This window comes from Crocodylus siamensis, chromosome 11 (genome assembly GCF_052110815.1).
Source record: "Crocodylus siamensis isolate JL-2025a chromosome 11, ASM5211081v1, whole genome shotgun sequence".
Lineage (NCBI taxonomy): Eukaryota > Metazoa > Chordata > Crocodylia > Crocodylidae > Crocodylus > Crocodylus siamensis.
This window is the reverse complement of record NC_143405.1, coordinates 1,577,053-1,591,505: the sequence shown is the minus strand read 5'-3', so window position 1 is coordinate 1,591,505 and position 14,453 is coordinate 1,577,053. Positions and strand designations below refer to the sequence as shown.

The window sequence follows — 14,453 nt, the reverse complement described above, 5'->3', positions numbered from 1 at the left end:
GGACACGTGGTGAACTCCTAGAAGGTATGCAAGAGGAAGAAATAGGAAAGTAGAAAAAGGGCAGAGGGGAAATATGAATGGAAGACAAGGAAAAAAAAAAAAGAACAACTTCAAACAACCGAAGAGAAGCTTGTACAGTATCTTCCTTTTTCTCCTGTTTTCAGAGGAAAAAATCAGGAGATTTTAACACTCAACTTTCTTCTGAGCCACACCTATTGATGTTTCCTAGTCATCTGTGACTCATAAGCTGGCTGTTGGATGTTACTTAAAGCTAGTTAAGTTGGTTAAGGAGCAGAGCAGAAGTACTGCTGTGGTGACATCCATTTGCCTTTGTCCCTTGTCCAGCCTGGGTGCAAAAGGTCATGAGCTGCAACAAAAGAGGGACTGTGGAACACGCAGACTAGCCGAACACAGACCAAATGCTGGAAGCAGCAGCTTAAGGGAAGTGAAAATGCACAGTGGAGAGCAAGTTAACTCCTTAACGTGGATGTAGCCACTCCAGAAAGACATGTTTTTAACATGGAAGGTAGGCAGTCCCATTCCATTTAAGGAGTATTCCAAAGTGCTCAGCTCTGTCTGCTCTGAGTACTCAAGGGATTGGAAATACATGAAGCAAGGGGAAAGGGTCTGGCTCAAACGAGATGCTAGAAGAACACTCCAGGGGGACTCCCCATTGTTGAAATTCACTTTTGTTCACACTATGAAGATGCATAAGGGGCTAACTGGGTCCAGCCTTGAGTTGTTCTGGCTCTTGAGACAAATAAAGCTGGATCTCCACTACAATTTTCCTTTGGTGGCAGGCTCCAGTGGTTGTGCTTGTGGGGAATTAGCCCTCAGCATTGCTCTTCAGAATGCCTGGGGTGGTTACCTTTTACCCATCTTACGCAGAAGAACCAGTTTTCCATTTGGAGCTCTCCACAGGATCCATTTCAGGAGTGGCAATCCTCAATCCTCCTGGATCATGGTGTATGCATGAGGGCCATCCAGATGGATATGTCCGGGCAGGGATATCTGGAGGAGTAGAGGCTGCCCAGACCTTCCGTCCTCCCTTTGGGCCACTGAGACAGAATCCAAAGACTAGACTGAGTCCAGACATTTAGCGCCTTCATGGCTATAGTTGTATAAGTATCTGGGAATCAAACCCAGGTCTCCTGTGTAGTAGACAAAGATGCTACCACTGAACCACAGGGGACTCCTCAGAAGTAGGTAAACTTGAATGTAAAACTGGTTGTATAAAACAAAGCCTAATGGATTTGGAGACACCTGCAGCCTTGTACTGCTTTTCAGTAATTATTTCAGTTCTGTATACTGAACCTTACTGGTATCTTATCTTCATCATGAGAGACACTAGGAAAAGGGGAGAAAATCAAGTCTACAAACTGCTGAGTGTATGTGAAGGAGAGAGCAATGTTTTTTTGCACTAAGTCTCCTAAAGAAGGCTTTCCTGTTGGATTGAGGGATGTCCTTTTTTGGTTGGGGGCCTTTGGTGACATGTGAAGTTCCTGGAAAATGGGAAACATCTGAGAAACACTTCTTGTAAAGCTCTGACAGGTGCTTGCAAATATCCTTGCTACTTCAGTCAAACTAGAGGAAGGAGGAGTCATCTTTAAAACCAGGCAGGTCAAAAACCAGTTCTCCTTTTTGCTCCCTTCATAGCAGCTTCTCCTGCTTTGTGTTGAGTTTGGAGGTTGTATCTGATTTCAAACATAGCCTCTTGTAAGGTGACACATACAATTTTCCATGTGGGTGAGTAAAGCAAAATAATGATTACAATACTAGATAGCAGTAATTATAACAACAAAGTCTCCATGAAGCCTCTTTAGTGGCAATATCTTCCCCCAAAAAGGTAAGCCAGAAAGAGAATTGTACTATGTCTGCACTGGAAGAAGTGAGCAAAATCAGCATCTCTCAAATACCATTTACCCCTCCTACTGTAGTTTGTTTTCATGACACTATATGAAAAAGATGCATAACCTGGGGAGGAGATTTCCCTTTGGCTTAGCTAATAATGAATGAGGAATTTACAATTGTTCAGGTCCATATAGCCCTCATGCAAGTGCATCCTTGCTGATGGGAGTTTGAATCAGACTCAATATTGCCATTTCTTTGGGCCCCCAAAATGTTATGTAATTTTAACTTCTAGCTAAAAATAGCATTCCTCTTTCCAGGATGAAGTGAACTGAAAGCTTTGGAGGTAACTTTAAGTGATTCAGCTGCCTATAAATAGACTTATAATGAACCTTGATCACAAAACATGTAAATATTTCTTGAATGGGAAGACCTCGACAGCTCTGGAAATAGACTGCCTATCTCTCTCTGCTCAAGGACTCTCTGTCTTTCCCACAAGTTCCATTGTTGAGCAATAGAAATAAAAAAAAAAAAAAAACCCAAAACGGAGGACACTAGTGCTCCAGGGAGTCAGCAGTTCTCTAGTCTGGTAGCAGCAGTGCATATGCAGGGTTTTGGGTTTTTTTTATGTAAGGACCTTTGTCTGCCAGGGTCTCTGCATTTAATGTGGCTATCAGATGAAACATCCAGAAGGGCTATTCCAGCTAGGCCACCCATGCCTACCTTTCCTGAAAGAGACTCTCTGTTTCCATGTCCAGTTTTAAGGATTCTGATACCATTTGAACACTAGTGCTGTGACCAGGCATGTGCTTCTTAGAAGAGAGGATTGCCAGGTATGGGTCTGGGGCACCCATATCCCTTTACTCTTCAGGGTAATCAAACTAATAAAGCTTCCTCCAAAATGGCATTGTCCTCCTTGTGTCCATCCTATGCTGGGTTCATGAGACTTGCCAAACAGTCCCTTTGTGCCCATATTTTCAGTATGGCTTTCCTTCAGTGCTCTTCTTGATTACCATTGCAGCTGTCAGAGAGGTATCAACATGCAGTGCTCTGTCCATGCATCTCTTAACTCTTAATTCCTTTATCTCCCTCACTTGCATACAAAGACACTTAGAAGCGCCCTTTTTCTTGCAATTTTCCAGTTGGTCCAATAAAAGGTATCATTTTTGGAACCAAGAGTTTTAGTTTTTTGTATGTCAGAGTTTCTCTTTAATTCATCTCATCTTCAGGTTTCTATTTCTGATTGGTTATGGGGTTTCTCCCCCCATTCCTACCCCCACACTGAATCAATAGATGAATTTAAAATGAGTTTGAAAGAAGGTGGTACAATATGTATGGAATAAGAGGAATGATAATTTTACATACATTGTTAGTATATATGTATATGGTATGTTCTGTATAACACGTACATAATATTGAACTGTCAAACTCCAGTGCTCTAAGAGACAGCAACTTGTACAGTACCTTCTGCAAGAAAAGGGGGAAAAAAAGCCTTCCTGTTAGATGCATGCATTGGATACATTGTTGAAATGGTGGTTCCTAAATCTCGGTGGCAGGGTTTTTTTTGCATTGAGTTTACCCTTCAAATAATTCAAGATGCTGTGTTGAAAAGGGTAGAGTACACTTGCCCAAGGTGGTAGCAAAATGGGATGTACTAAGGGGTAGGGAATGTATGGAACAAAATGATTAAACACCAAAGGTCAGATTACTCTTTTTAAAGCATGGCCTCTCTTCGCTGCTGACTGGTCCTTACTATATTGGTTTAATTCCCATTAGTATACCAATTTCTCACTGTAAATTGGAGTGATTCATCACAACTTGTGCCTGGCTAAGGGAGGGATGAACTCCTGCTGCTTGCCAACACGTTTTTAATCTCTCTTGTGGAGTGTTTTAAGACTACATACTGAAACCGTGGCATAATCTGAAATGATTGGCAGTCTGATTTTAATTTCCATAAAACTAGGATTCATAGGCAGAGCAGGAACCAGAAATAGGATAGTTTCCTTTTTGGCCAGTTTTAGGTGTATATTTAGGTTTCTTGCCTTTTACAATTTCAGTATGCCAAACTTATAACAGCCTCAAAGGTGATTTGGAAAGCATATAGAGATACTTTGAAGACATGACTATAATAAGCGAATCCAGTTAGCTACTACAAAAAGGCATATCTCAAACTTTTATTACTTGCTCAGTTAGCCCACACTGAGCTTCCAGCCACTATGGCTAGTCTGTCCCCAGCACCTAAGCTAGTTAACTGGGAGTGAGTTTAGTTTGTGCAGGCTATTGTCACTGCAGTGTAGTAGATGCGTCTTCAGGTGCCTGGCTTGTGGATCTGGCTTATATGTACAGTTAAACTGATCATCAGATTTGGTGTCAAGTTGGAATTTTCCCCAAAGTCAGATCAGCAGGGCTACTGTGTAGGGCTCTCCCCTTCCCTTCCCTTCTGTCCTCAGGAACTGTGGTGCCATATTCATTTCTTGGGATCAGCTGGACATTGATTATCAAACAGCTGCCACCCCTCCCCCCCAGTAGCTACCAAGGCTGAGGACCCTGTACACTCATCTTCGTCTTTCCTGCTTTCTTCCTGTGGCACGTTGTAGCTTGCAGAATCTTTAGTACAAACAACTCTGAGTTTCTCAAGGGGTGCATTATGGCTGTGGCATATTGGAGGAGAGGATGCTCTTGGGGATGCCTGGAACAAATATGTGATTACACTGTTGCCTGTCATTGCAAAGGTCTGGACTCTGACATACTTGGTCCTTTCCAGTTCTGTGCCATTTCTGCCTGTCCAAGACAAGAGTGTTGGAATAGAAGAAATTGGGGGAAGAAACCACAGTGGTCCAAGAACAGTCTCTGGTTTACATGTGCCGCTGTCTTTCCAGAGTGTGACTTTTAACAAACATCTAATACCTTGCCTATTAATCTTCATGGGCAGCAATTCAGCCTTCCCCTGCCCTGCTTCCTGTGAGAGTCTAAGTTGGGGAAACTTCTGGACGAGTAGAATGGACTTGAGTATTTTGGTTGATGTCATTTGGACAAGGCCTTGTGCTGTGGGTAAGAGGTAGGAACAGAATAAAAAGAGTTGGGAACAATTGTTAAATTTTCGAGCTGTGCTACCTACAAAGCATGGCAGAGGCCAAATGGCAGAGCTGTCGTAGAACTGTGAGACAGGATACAGTGGCCTCCGGCTCTGATCATGAGATCACATTTCTTCCTACAGAGTTATAGTGCAACCTTCATGTGCAAAATTTTGATATTAGAACTCCTTCTGTAAACCCTGGATAACTTGAGAATTGATTTTTGTGGCTTGATGCAAACAATGAATTTGTTAAGTCCCTGAGAGTCAGGACATCTAGTGGTACAGCGATTAATGTTGTGTGCTGCATCCTACCACAGCAAGACGAATACTGACACTCTTACACTAAAAGCTAATCAATTCACCCAAAGTAGTCTGCTTCACTGCTTCATTTTGCTTATTCCATGCCCATGTGCTAGGCTTCAGGGGTGAAACGTAGGCAGGAAACAGACCCCTTCCACATGGAGAACGTCTCTCTACTACTTCCCACCCACATGCCCCAAGGAGATTGGATCCTCTATATTAGATTTGCATCCGCTGTTTGTCCTGAAGGTTGCTTGCAGGTTATTAAGGGACAGTGCTGAAAGCTCAGTAATCGAAACTGCTGGAGCCTGAAATAAAATACAGATTCTTTTTCTAATTTTAGCTGAAGAAGCTTCCCTGGGTCACATTGATCAGTTCTCTGAGTCATAATAAGTTTATGACTGTTCAGAGTTTGGCTGATGTTCAGTATTTTGGATTCTAATTAAATTGGCCTTTTAAAAAGTTTAATGTTCAGTGTGTGGCTTACAAAATACCACCCACAATTAGGTAGCTGCAAAGGATGAACCTTTCTGACATAATAAACCCTAGGCTAAAGAAAAAGCAGCAAGGCACTTGTTCACAAAATAGTGAGTGCCTTGGGAGAGCATGTCACCCTTTGACTTTCCCTTTGGCTCTTTGGGCTTGGGAAAGTGCCTTCTGTGTCTACTGACTTGAATTTCTCTCTCTCTCACTTGTCTAGACCAAGGAAGGGAAAAAATATCTTAAAAGGACTAAAAATTAGCTGAGCCAGGCCTTCATACAGTGCCCCCAGGAACCTCTGAATTCCTTTTCTCTGTGTACGTCTCTGATTTCACCTCTCCTGATTTCCGGGCATAGGTCAGTTGCTTGCGCCTCTTGTTCAGTGCTGGTGGCCCTGGCAGCTTCTGCCTTCTGAGGGTTAACGCACAACCTCTGTAGTAACACCTCCGGTACAAGGCAGAAAGTGCCTTTCCCGTTTCTCTGGCAGGCTATTTCCATGGTAGGAATGAGGTCTGTCTGCCTTTCCTCGAGGCTTGACTGTGATACTTGGGGCTGCTCTTGCTGTTTAAGTTGTCCCTGGCGGTATTCTTATCTAACTGTTGGGCATCCTAAACTAACTTAAGTGTTTAGATGTTGCCTCCAAACTGAGCTCATGTCTGCCTTTGTGTGGCTTCTAAACATCCCGTGGCACTTTATGTAAAAGTAGCCATTTGCCCTTAAGTGTCCTTAGTATTCAAATCCTCCACTGCCCTCACTGTTGTGACTCCTAACCTCCACACTAAGGGCAGCCAGACCTCTGATGCTTTGTGCAGAGCTTAGGATCCTTAGGGCTAAAAGGCACTATAGAAATCTCATGGATGATAATCTTAGCGTAAGTCTGTGCTGACCAACCAGGACACGCTTAGGAAATCTGTCAAACTGAGTGTCATGTATGGATCTAATTTTTATCTGAATACTTGTGAATGGCAGTGTGGCTTTGTTTGGGCAGTGTTCACAAACACTGCTTGGTGAAACCAGGAAGGTTATATGACCAGGTACAAGGGGTTGTTCTGGCTAAACATATCCTTCAAGATTTGGTTCTTAGTGAAATCAAGTAGCATTCATTAGGCTTTCTTTCAGTGGTATTCACCAAAGGGTAGCTTGGAGATGCTTGTTCTTTCCTAATATTGAGGATGACATGGTAAACAAAATCAAGAAGGCAGAAGAGCTGGAATAAACTAATAAACAATAATGTGCAAACATTTTGTGCGTTAAAGAGTAAATCTTGAGCTACTCATGCCATCCAGGATTCTGTTAGGAACAATTCAGGAAATGTTCAGTTTAGACTAATATTTAGTGTGCTGCTCTGGTGCAAAGAAAAAGCTAATGCTGAGTCCCATTTGGAATGGGTTGAAGTGGAAGGGCAGTGGAAAATGCTGCGGAAAAGAATTTGTTTTCATATAATGTATGATTAGGAGCATATTAATTACTGTTAAATGAATCCAGGTTGTAGTCTCATTTGGATAAATACCGTGTAGTCACCCTGCCTCAAAAGGGATATTGCAGAATTAAAGAGGGCTTGGAGAAGAGCAGTAAGAATAGGGGGGCCTGGGAAAACTTCTGTTGAGAGAGAACATTTACTTTAGAAAGGAGGAAGAGGCTAGGCTATCATTGAGGCCAGTGATATAACAAGATTGACAGAAAGGTTGGACACTGACATGGATATGCTATCCCGAGCCGTAGTATCAGTACAGACTTTTGGAAAGGAGAGAACTACTTACTTGAGGCCTCAAACAAATCTCTAGCTATGAGGATTAGGAGGCAGCAAATTTTCATGTCTGCCTGTGAGAATTTTTGCACCTTTTTCTAAAGCCTCTGGTTCTGGCAAGAGTTGGAGGCGGGATATTGGTCAAAGAAATCTTGGGTCTGAGCCTGTGTGGCACTTCCTATCTATTAATATGATTGCTCATTTAGTTGATTGTAAGTGGTGTCTATCCAAGTTTAAATGGTGTGGATTCTGAAACCCATTTTGTTAATGCACAAGTTGCCAAATAAAGATTAAAAGAAGAAATGCTAATAAGATGGGAAAAATATAAAATGTTACTTTTAATTTTAAATCCTCAGATGGCTTCTTATGTAAACGAAATTTGGGAAGATAAGCTAGCTCAGTGGATGACCCAGTTAAGAGGGATCTGTTATAGTATTTTGCATCTGTTGACAGGTGATCTCAAAGTACTTAATATTCTATCCAAATAATTAGGAATTCTTGAAGAAGAAAAAATATGGCCGACTCCTGATATCTGAATTTAATCGAAAACTAAAACTTCTTAGGAAGATTTTGAAGGAGTTTATTCCCGAATCTTTCTGTTGAGCAGAACTTCAGGTCTTTCACTGGTACTGTCATCTTAGCACTCTCTCAATAAACATCCTTCTCTTAACCCTTTAGCTGTGGGCTCCTGGCTGTTTTGTAGCCTTTTCACTAATTTCCCAGGGTCAACAAGTTTTTGAGACCAGTCCCAGTGGATTGAAATGCAGTTTGTTTTCACTTCCCTCCCCTCCTGCTCCTCTTAAAGCCTCCTTGAGAAGCCCTGTTGTCAGGAAGAGTTATGGGAGAGGAGCGTCTTGCAGAGTTTGGATTGTCGTTCCAAAAACTGCTGTAACCGTATTTGAAGGGGGGTGGAGAGAAACAGCCACCGTGACTTTACTCTTACCAGGTGCGTGTCATTGGATATTGAAATGTTAGTAGAAGAGAAATGTACCCTAGACCACTTGTCAGACTGGGTCAGCTCACTACCCGCTTCAGCACTGCATCTATGGTCTCATTACAAACTCTTGGGCTTCAGCCTACTATGCTAGGAATGTGTCAAACACTTCAGTACATGAACTGCATGCACTGGTTCATCACACACACGTCAGGTGGGAACAGGTGCCTTGCTCCATATGCAAGATGGACTAAAATAAGGTGTTGGATTTTTTTTTGGGGGGGGGTGCATGGAGGGTGGATTAGGGCTTTTTGCCTACCCCATCTCCAGTGCTGATACACTGATTTGTTTAAAGCAGAATGCCGCGGGCCCTTGAGTTCCTTGTGTTGGCTGTCTCCCTGGTGATCCTGCCTTATTCATGGAGTGGAAAGTTTGTGGTGTTCCTTGCTTAACCTGAAGATGCACAGCTTGATTAGCAGCTGGTAAGTGCTCTAGTAGGAGATGGGTTTTGTTTCCTGGGAGACTACTCCTGAGACCTGACCTTGGTTAGCAAATGAGATCTTTCTGGTGAGTGCTGTGCAGTACATGCTGATAGTTGAAATCACGCAGGTGCTGAGAGTAGATTGGGAGTTCTTTGTGGCAGACTTGTGACTAGGTGATTGTTTTCAGTTCTTTTGTCCATAAAATGTTGGTGGGATTTATGAATAGGATTAATCCTCCCCACCCCCCCCAAATTTCTACCCTGCAGGTGTGTTGAGGATTAATGAGGTGAAATTGGCAAAGCACATGGCCAATAATGACTTGGTGATTATCCTTCTAGATATCTGGGTACATAATCACTAATTCATAGGTACTCTGAGATCCCCTGGGATATCTGCAGATGTCATTGCTTTCACTGGGAGATCCAGTGTCTCTGTGCTAATCCCTATGGCCCCATTTTCCGTGGTAATGTGGCCGCCCCTAGATAGTTTTCTGTCTAAACCACTCCTCTACAGTCTTATTTATAAGATAACAATAGCAGAAGCTGCATTAATGTAGTAAGAGTGTATCTGTGGCTTTGCAGTATATGTTTGTGAGCTCTCTCCTCATAAGTATATCAAAGATCAGTGGTTACTTGAGGCTGCATTTTGAGTAGCAGGATGTTTAAAAACAAAACAAGACACCTTGAGACCAATGTTTGTACTTATGAAGACACCTGTCTTGAATCACAGAGCATGAGTTATGGGTTCTGGATTGTGAAGAAGTCATTTTCTGAAAGATTCGTAATTTTTGTAATGCAGATTATCAATAAGGTTTTCTGAAGAGCAGGATTTTAAAACCTGAAAGCCTCAAGACTTGATGAATTTACTGCCTACTAAGAAGGAAGCGTGTGTTTTTTACCATTTACATGGGGTGTCCCCACTTGATGCTGCTTACATCTGTTTTAATTCTCATTGTTGGGACACACACGGAGCAGATGAGCAGTTAAGTTGTCAGAGGCTGGCTGGCAGTTCACACTTCCAGAAGTGCAAGATGAGAGTATTGCACCTGAGGACAATGCTGTGGAGAGCAGGACATTTTCAGCTGACCATTCAGAGACCTAGATAAAGCATTGCTAATAAGCACAAAAAACTCTTATCTTCTAAATATGAGTATGTTGAAACTGCCTGAGCTATTAAAGGGTGAAGGTAGGAGACTGATTTCCTGGCATGGCATGCTTCCTTGCAGGCTGGAATTTGCCTGAGATTTATCTGTGCTCACTCCAGTCTGTCACTTGAGTTATACAGGTCTAGGAAAGCTCTCCACTTCTCTCTGTCCTTTTCACTCACTAGAAACATTCCCAATCCCGACTTCCATCTGTGGAAACGCAATTTAATATTATAACACCATGAACTCCTCTGTGTAGTGAGCTGTTCTCTCTTGAGCATTAGGTGTGAGGTAATGACCACTCTGTTCCAGTAGCTGGATTGCTGGCTGCTCTAGTTTTGGTTGGATAAATCTGGTTTAAAAATGGTACTACATTTAAGAAAGGGGAAAGATGTTTAGTCTGTTTGGCTTGGGCTGTTCTGGCTAGCCTGGTTTTCTCTGGTTGGCGCATTCCCTTCCTCCGCGCACAGAGAGGCCTTGCATTGCAAGCTTGATCTGGAGCTCCCTGGCCACAAAAAGCATATAATGTTGACTTCAGCAGTTTCTGCCCCTTCCAACAGAGACTGCAAAGCATAGCCAAAATAGAGCAAACCACAGGGAAGTGGAACTGTGCGCCGTGCAAGTGACATGCAACCTTTAAAAATATTGGCTGGCATTGTGAAACTGTCCTGCTCCTCCCTTCCCCATCCCAGACACCGCTTCCTCAAGCTGAGCTGTTTAGCAGGGTTTTGTCACCTCCTGGACGCCTGCAAAAACCCTTCTGCCCTGGTAGTTGCAATGAGCAAACACGGTGAACTCAAGAAACTTGCAGCACTGTGTGTTTTGAGGCCTGGCATGTGCAGTGGACTGCTTGACGAGCTGGATTTTTTTCTGCCTCATAGAGCCTGAGGAGTTAACAGAGATTTGAAAGAATCGTAAGTCTTTACTAGCTGACTGGTTTTCTCAGTGTGTTTAAGGTAATGTTTCAGTAGGTCTCTTTCTCCTCCTCCTCCCCACCCCATCTGGTTTCTGTATCATCCGTGTTATAACTGGAGGAACAGAACATTTAGAAAATAAATTTCTTTGCCTTCTCTTGACGCCACCTTTCATTCTTGTGGTTCATCCTTTTTTTTCTACCCTTCCCCCCCCCCTTTGTGCATAAAAGAACCTCTATCTATTTTGTGTCGAAAATATTTCTGATGTGGCTGGCATCTCAAAGCCAAGAGATGCCCATTGACACAGCAGCTGCCGAGATCTGAAGGGTTACCAATGGCATTAAGAAATAAGGGCTGTGCGGCTGCCTGGTATAGTGCATTTTGCTCTTGCCACCCTGAAATCCATGAGGGAAGGACCTTGCTTTTTAGTTCTGCTTCTCCCTTTGCTGGGTCCACTCGCTGTTTCTAATGATAATCCTTCCTCCAGCCTGGCTGCGGTACTGCAGCTCACTGCCTTGGTAGGGGGAGTCATTCCTCCCTCCTGAGCATCTCATGATAGTAGCTCTGTCTCTGCACAGTACCAAACGCTGCTGCCGTCTATGAATGGGAAGACAAAGCCAACACACACTGTAGTAGGTGGCTCTGGCATTTCCACTTGGATTAATTCTCACTTTTTCCCCCCACCTACTTTTCTTCTCTCTCCTTTCCTTTCTTTAGTGCGTTCTCAGGCTTTATGCTATGGCTGAGTGAAAGCAGGGCTACGACTGCAGCAACAGCAGCAGCACCCATTTTGTGTCTATATGAACTCAACCTGGATCCGTGAAAGAATTCTCTTTTGGCAGCTCTTCCAGAAATATCATGCAGATGGAACTTGTCAAGCTTGTCACAACCCCACTTTGCCTTAATTCTCCTCTCATTTGTTGCTTTCTTGGCTTTAAATCTCCATTTGTTTCCCTGTTTTGTATCTTTCTGTTCATTTGTAGAACTGAAGTGCTGCCTGCTTGTCCCTCATCCAAAACTCATTTTTGCAGGTTTTCTGTAGGATTTTTCCCTGTACTCTGTATTAACTATAATCATCATCTTGTTGCTTCCTAGTGCAATATGCCAGGCAAAAACTTGTTGCTAATCATCCTAGGCATGAGCATCAAACCAGGTCTCTTCCAATGCCAGGTGCCATGATGTTAGATCGTCCTCATTCCACTCCAGAACTGGCCACATTCAGAAGTGAATGAAGTGAGCTACCTAGTCACGTAACTTAAAGTTCTGTTGGGTCATTGGGAGGTGAAAGATTGCACATTCAATCAAATGACTTTCTACTTGGGTCACTTGGGCAAAGGAAAAATGAAGCTCTTGTCAATCACTGAGAGATTAGTGGAACACTGTATACATTAAAAGCTTTTCACAAACATCAAGTGCTAAATGTCAGGTCTGTTTCTGTAAGATTAAACATGAGATTTTAATACTTACCTTCTGAAAAGGGCATCCATAGGAAGAGAGCAGTTGCCTAGTTTAGTACCTTATGAGCATTACCTAAAAACTATAAGTGTGTTGCAGTACATTGGATCTAATAAACCCTAACTGCCTGGTAACTTTGGTTATCATCATCTTTTTAATTGAGAATCCATGTGCTTGATTCAGGGTCCAGTAATGGGGGAAGGGGAGAGTGTACTGTCTTGTTACTCCATTTGGAGTTACAAATGCTCCATTAAAGTCTCAAAACAACCAGTTGCTCAAGATGAATAGAAACTTGCCTTTTTCTCTCATATGTCTGTATTGGGAATACACAACGGTTACTTTTGTGCTATTAGAGCTTCTGCTAATATTAAATTGGGAACATGCACTGTGGTCGGGGCCTCTTTGAATCTGTGTATGAGGGATCTTGCTACTGAAGTAGCCCCTCAGCTTGTGAATGGGTAATGTCTTCTGTATTTGAGGTCCCCAAAGTAGTCCAGACTCTTTTTAGTATTTGGAGTGCACTACAAACTTCCATGCCTTGTTAGATATGCTCACAGGCCATGAATCTGACAAATTGCTCATTTAAAATGTGACCTGCTGCAAGCTTCATCTTGCCATGGGAATGTGTATTCTGAGTTAAACTTTGCTTCTGGCAGCTGTGTCAAGGGCAGCTACTTCACCTCTTTTTTTTTTTTCTCTCCTTCCTCCCAAATTAGAACTTGAACAGAGCACGTTACACAGATCTTTCTTGTCTTGTTGCAGATCCTTGTCCTAATTAAACAAATATCCTGGATAAGGGCACTCATTTGTGTTTGTTTCATCTTAACTCTGTGTCCTCCAGCTTTTCCTTTGGAAGTACAGTAGGTGTCCCATTGTTTACATGAGGAAGACAAATGGCCTTCTTCCTTCTCTGTAAGAAACTCTCAAGCTGTTAAACTGGGTGAAAAGGTAAAACTGAATAAGGGCAGTGCTTCTTCCCTTCGGTCATCTGAGCTGTGTGTCTTATTGTTTGCTACAATACAGACTGACTGCCTGGCTAACTGGATAGTAAGACTATGGATTCCTTTTAAGTTATTAATGGAGGACCTCTGATAATTAGGAAGAATTCAAGGCTCTACCAGGTTGCCTAGCCTGTTGGCTTCTTCAGGCAGGTTTTGCTCCCAGAGGACCTTCTCAGCCTGTCCCCCCTCTCCCCAAATAAAACAGTCTTTAAGTACCAAGCAAGCCAACCAAACCCTTCTGCTCCATCCCAAGCACTAGGAGAGGACATCCTTGGCACTAACCCCTCCATGTAACCCGGATCTGGAACAAACTCCCCCCAGAGGTGGTGCAAGCACCACTCTGGGCTCCTTCAAAAAACGGCGGGATTTATTTCTTGCTGGGGTCACTTGATCCCAGCTGACTTCCCACCTATGGTGGGGCAGCTGGACCCGATGATCTCACGAGGTCCCTTCCAGCCCCTAATGTCTATGAAATCTATGAAGCTATTCAGCTTCCTTTTTCCAGCTGTTCCCTCAGTTTGTCTCCTCTCAGCTCTTCTCAGGGTGGGTTTAAGTTCCCATTGGGATGCTCCCCTGTTACCAGTAGGCTCCCCAGCTGGGTACCCTTAACAGGGTTGCTATCCCTTCTTAAAGGACAGACCACCTTGTTACATTGATTCTGTTAAAACTTGACGTGAGTCTTGTTTCTGAGGTATCCCATAGAAAGTATGTGAGTAGGGGCTGCCTGGCCGAGTCTGTAATCTAATTAACATCTACAGGTTCCAAAACCATTTGAACACCAGCTGTTGGGTTCTGCTCTTTCTGACAATCAGTTGGCTCTTCAGGAGTTTTAAAATATTTTACAGCACCTTGTAGGAGATCAGTTGCCAAGCACAGACTTGGGAAAAGTTTGAAAGGCTGTAAATGAAAGCTCAAAATAGTTTGTTTTAAAGAGGTGAGGAAGACCTGCTGCATTCAGTTTCCCAGGCAGGTTTTCTGTTGATCTCTCAGGAACTGAATCTGTTCCATCCCAGGTGGATTCTTCCTTTTTTGCATACCACACGTCTCTGGCTGTGTTTGTGTGCATGTGTAT

At 43.0% G+C, this 14,453-nt stretch overlaps 1 protein-coding gene across 6 annotated transcripts in view; it reads left to right on the top strand.

The window, feature by feature from the left end:
- SCAI (suppressor of cancer cell invasion) overlaps positions 1 to 14,453 on the top strand; it is a 75,681-nt gene that overhangs the window by 4,734 nt on the left and 56,494 nt on the right. Inside the window, exon 3 of one of the 6 annotated variants that reach the window (XM_090021604.1) lies at positions 8,744 to 8,867. The exons of the other annotated variants lie outside the window; for them this stretch is intronic. Within the exon in view, the coding sequence (XP_089877730.1) occupies positions 8,845 to 8,867 (23 nt within the window). The 5' untranslated portion in view covers positions 8,744 to 8,844. The remainder of the gene's footprint in view (positions 1 to 8,743; positions 8,868 to 14,453) is intronic. 6 annotated transcript variants of the gene reach the window in all.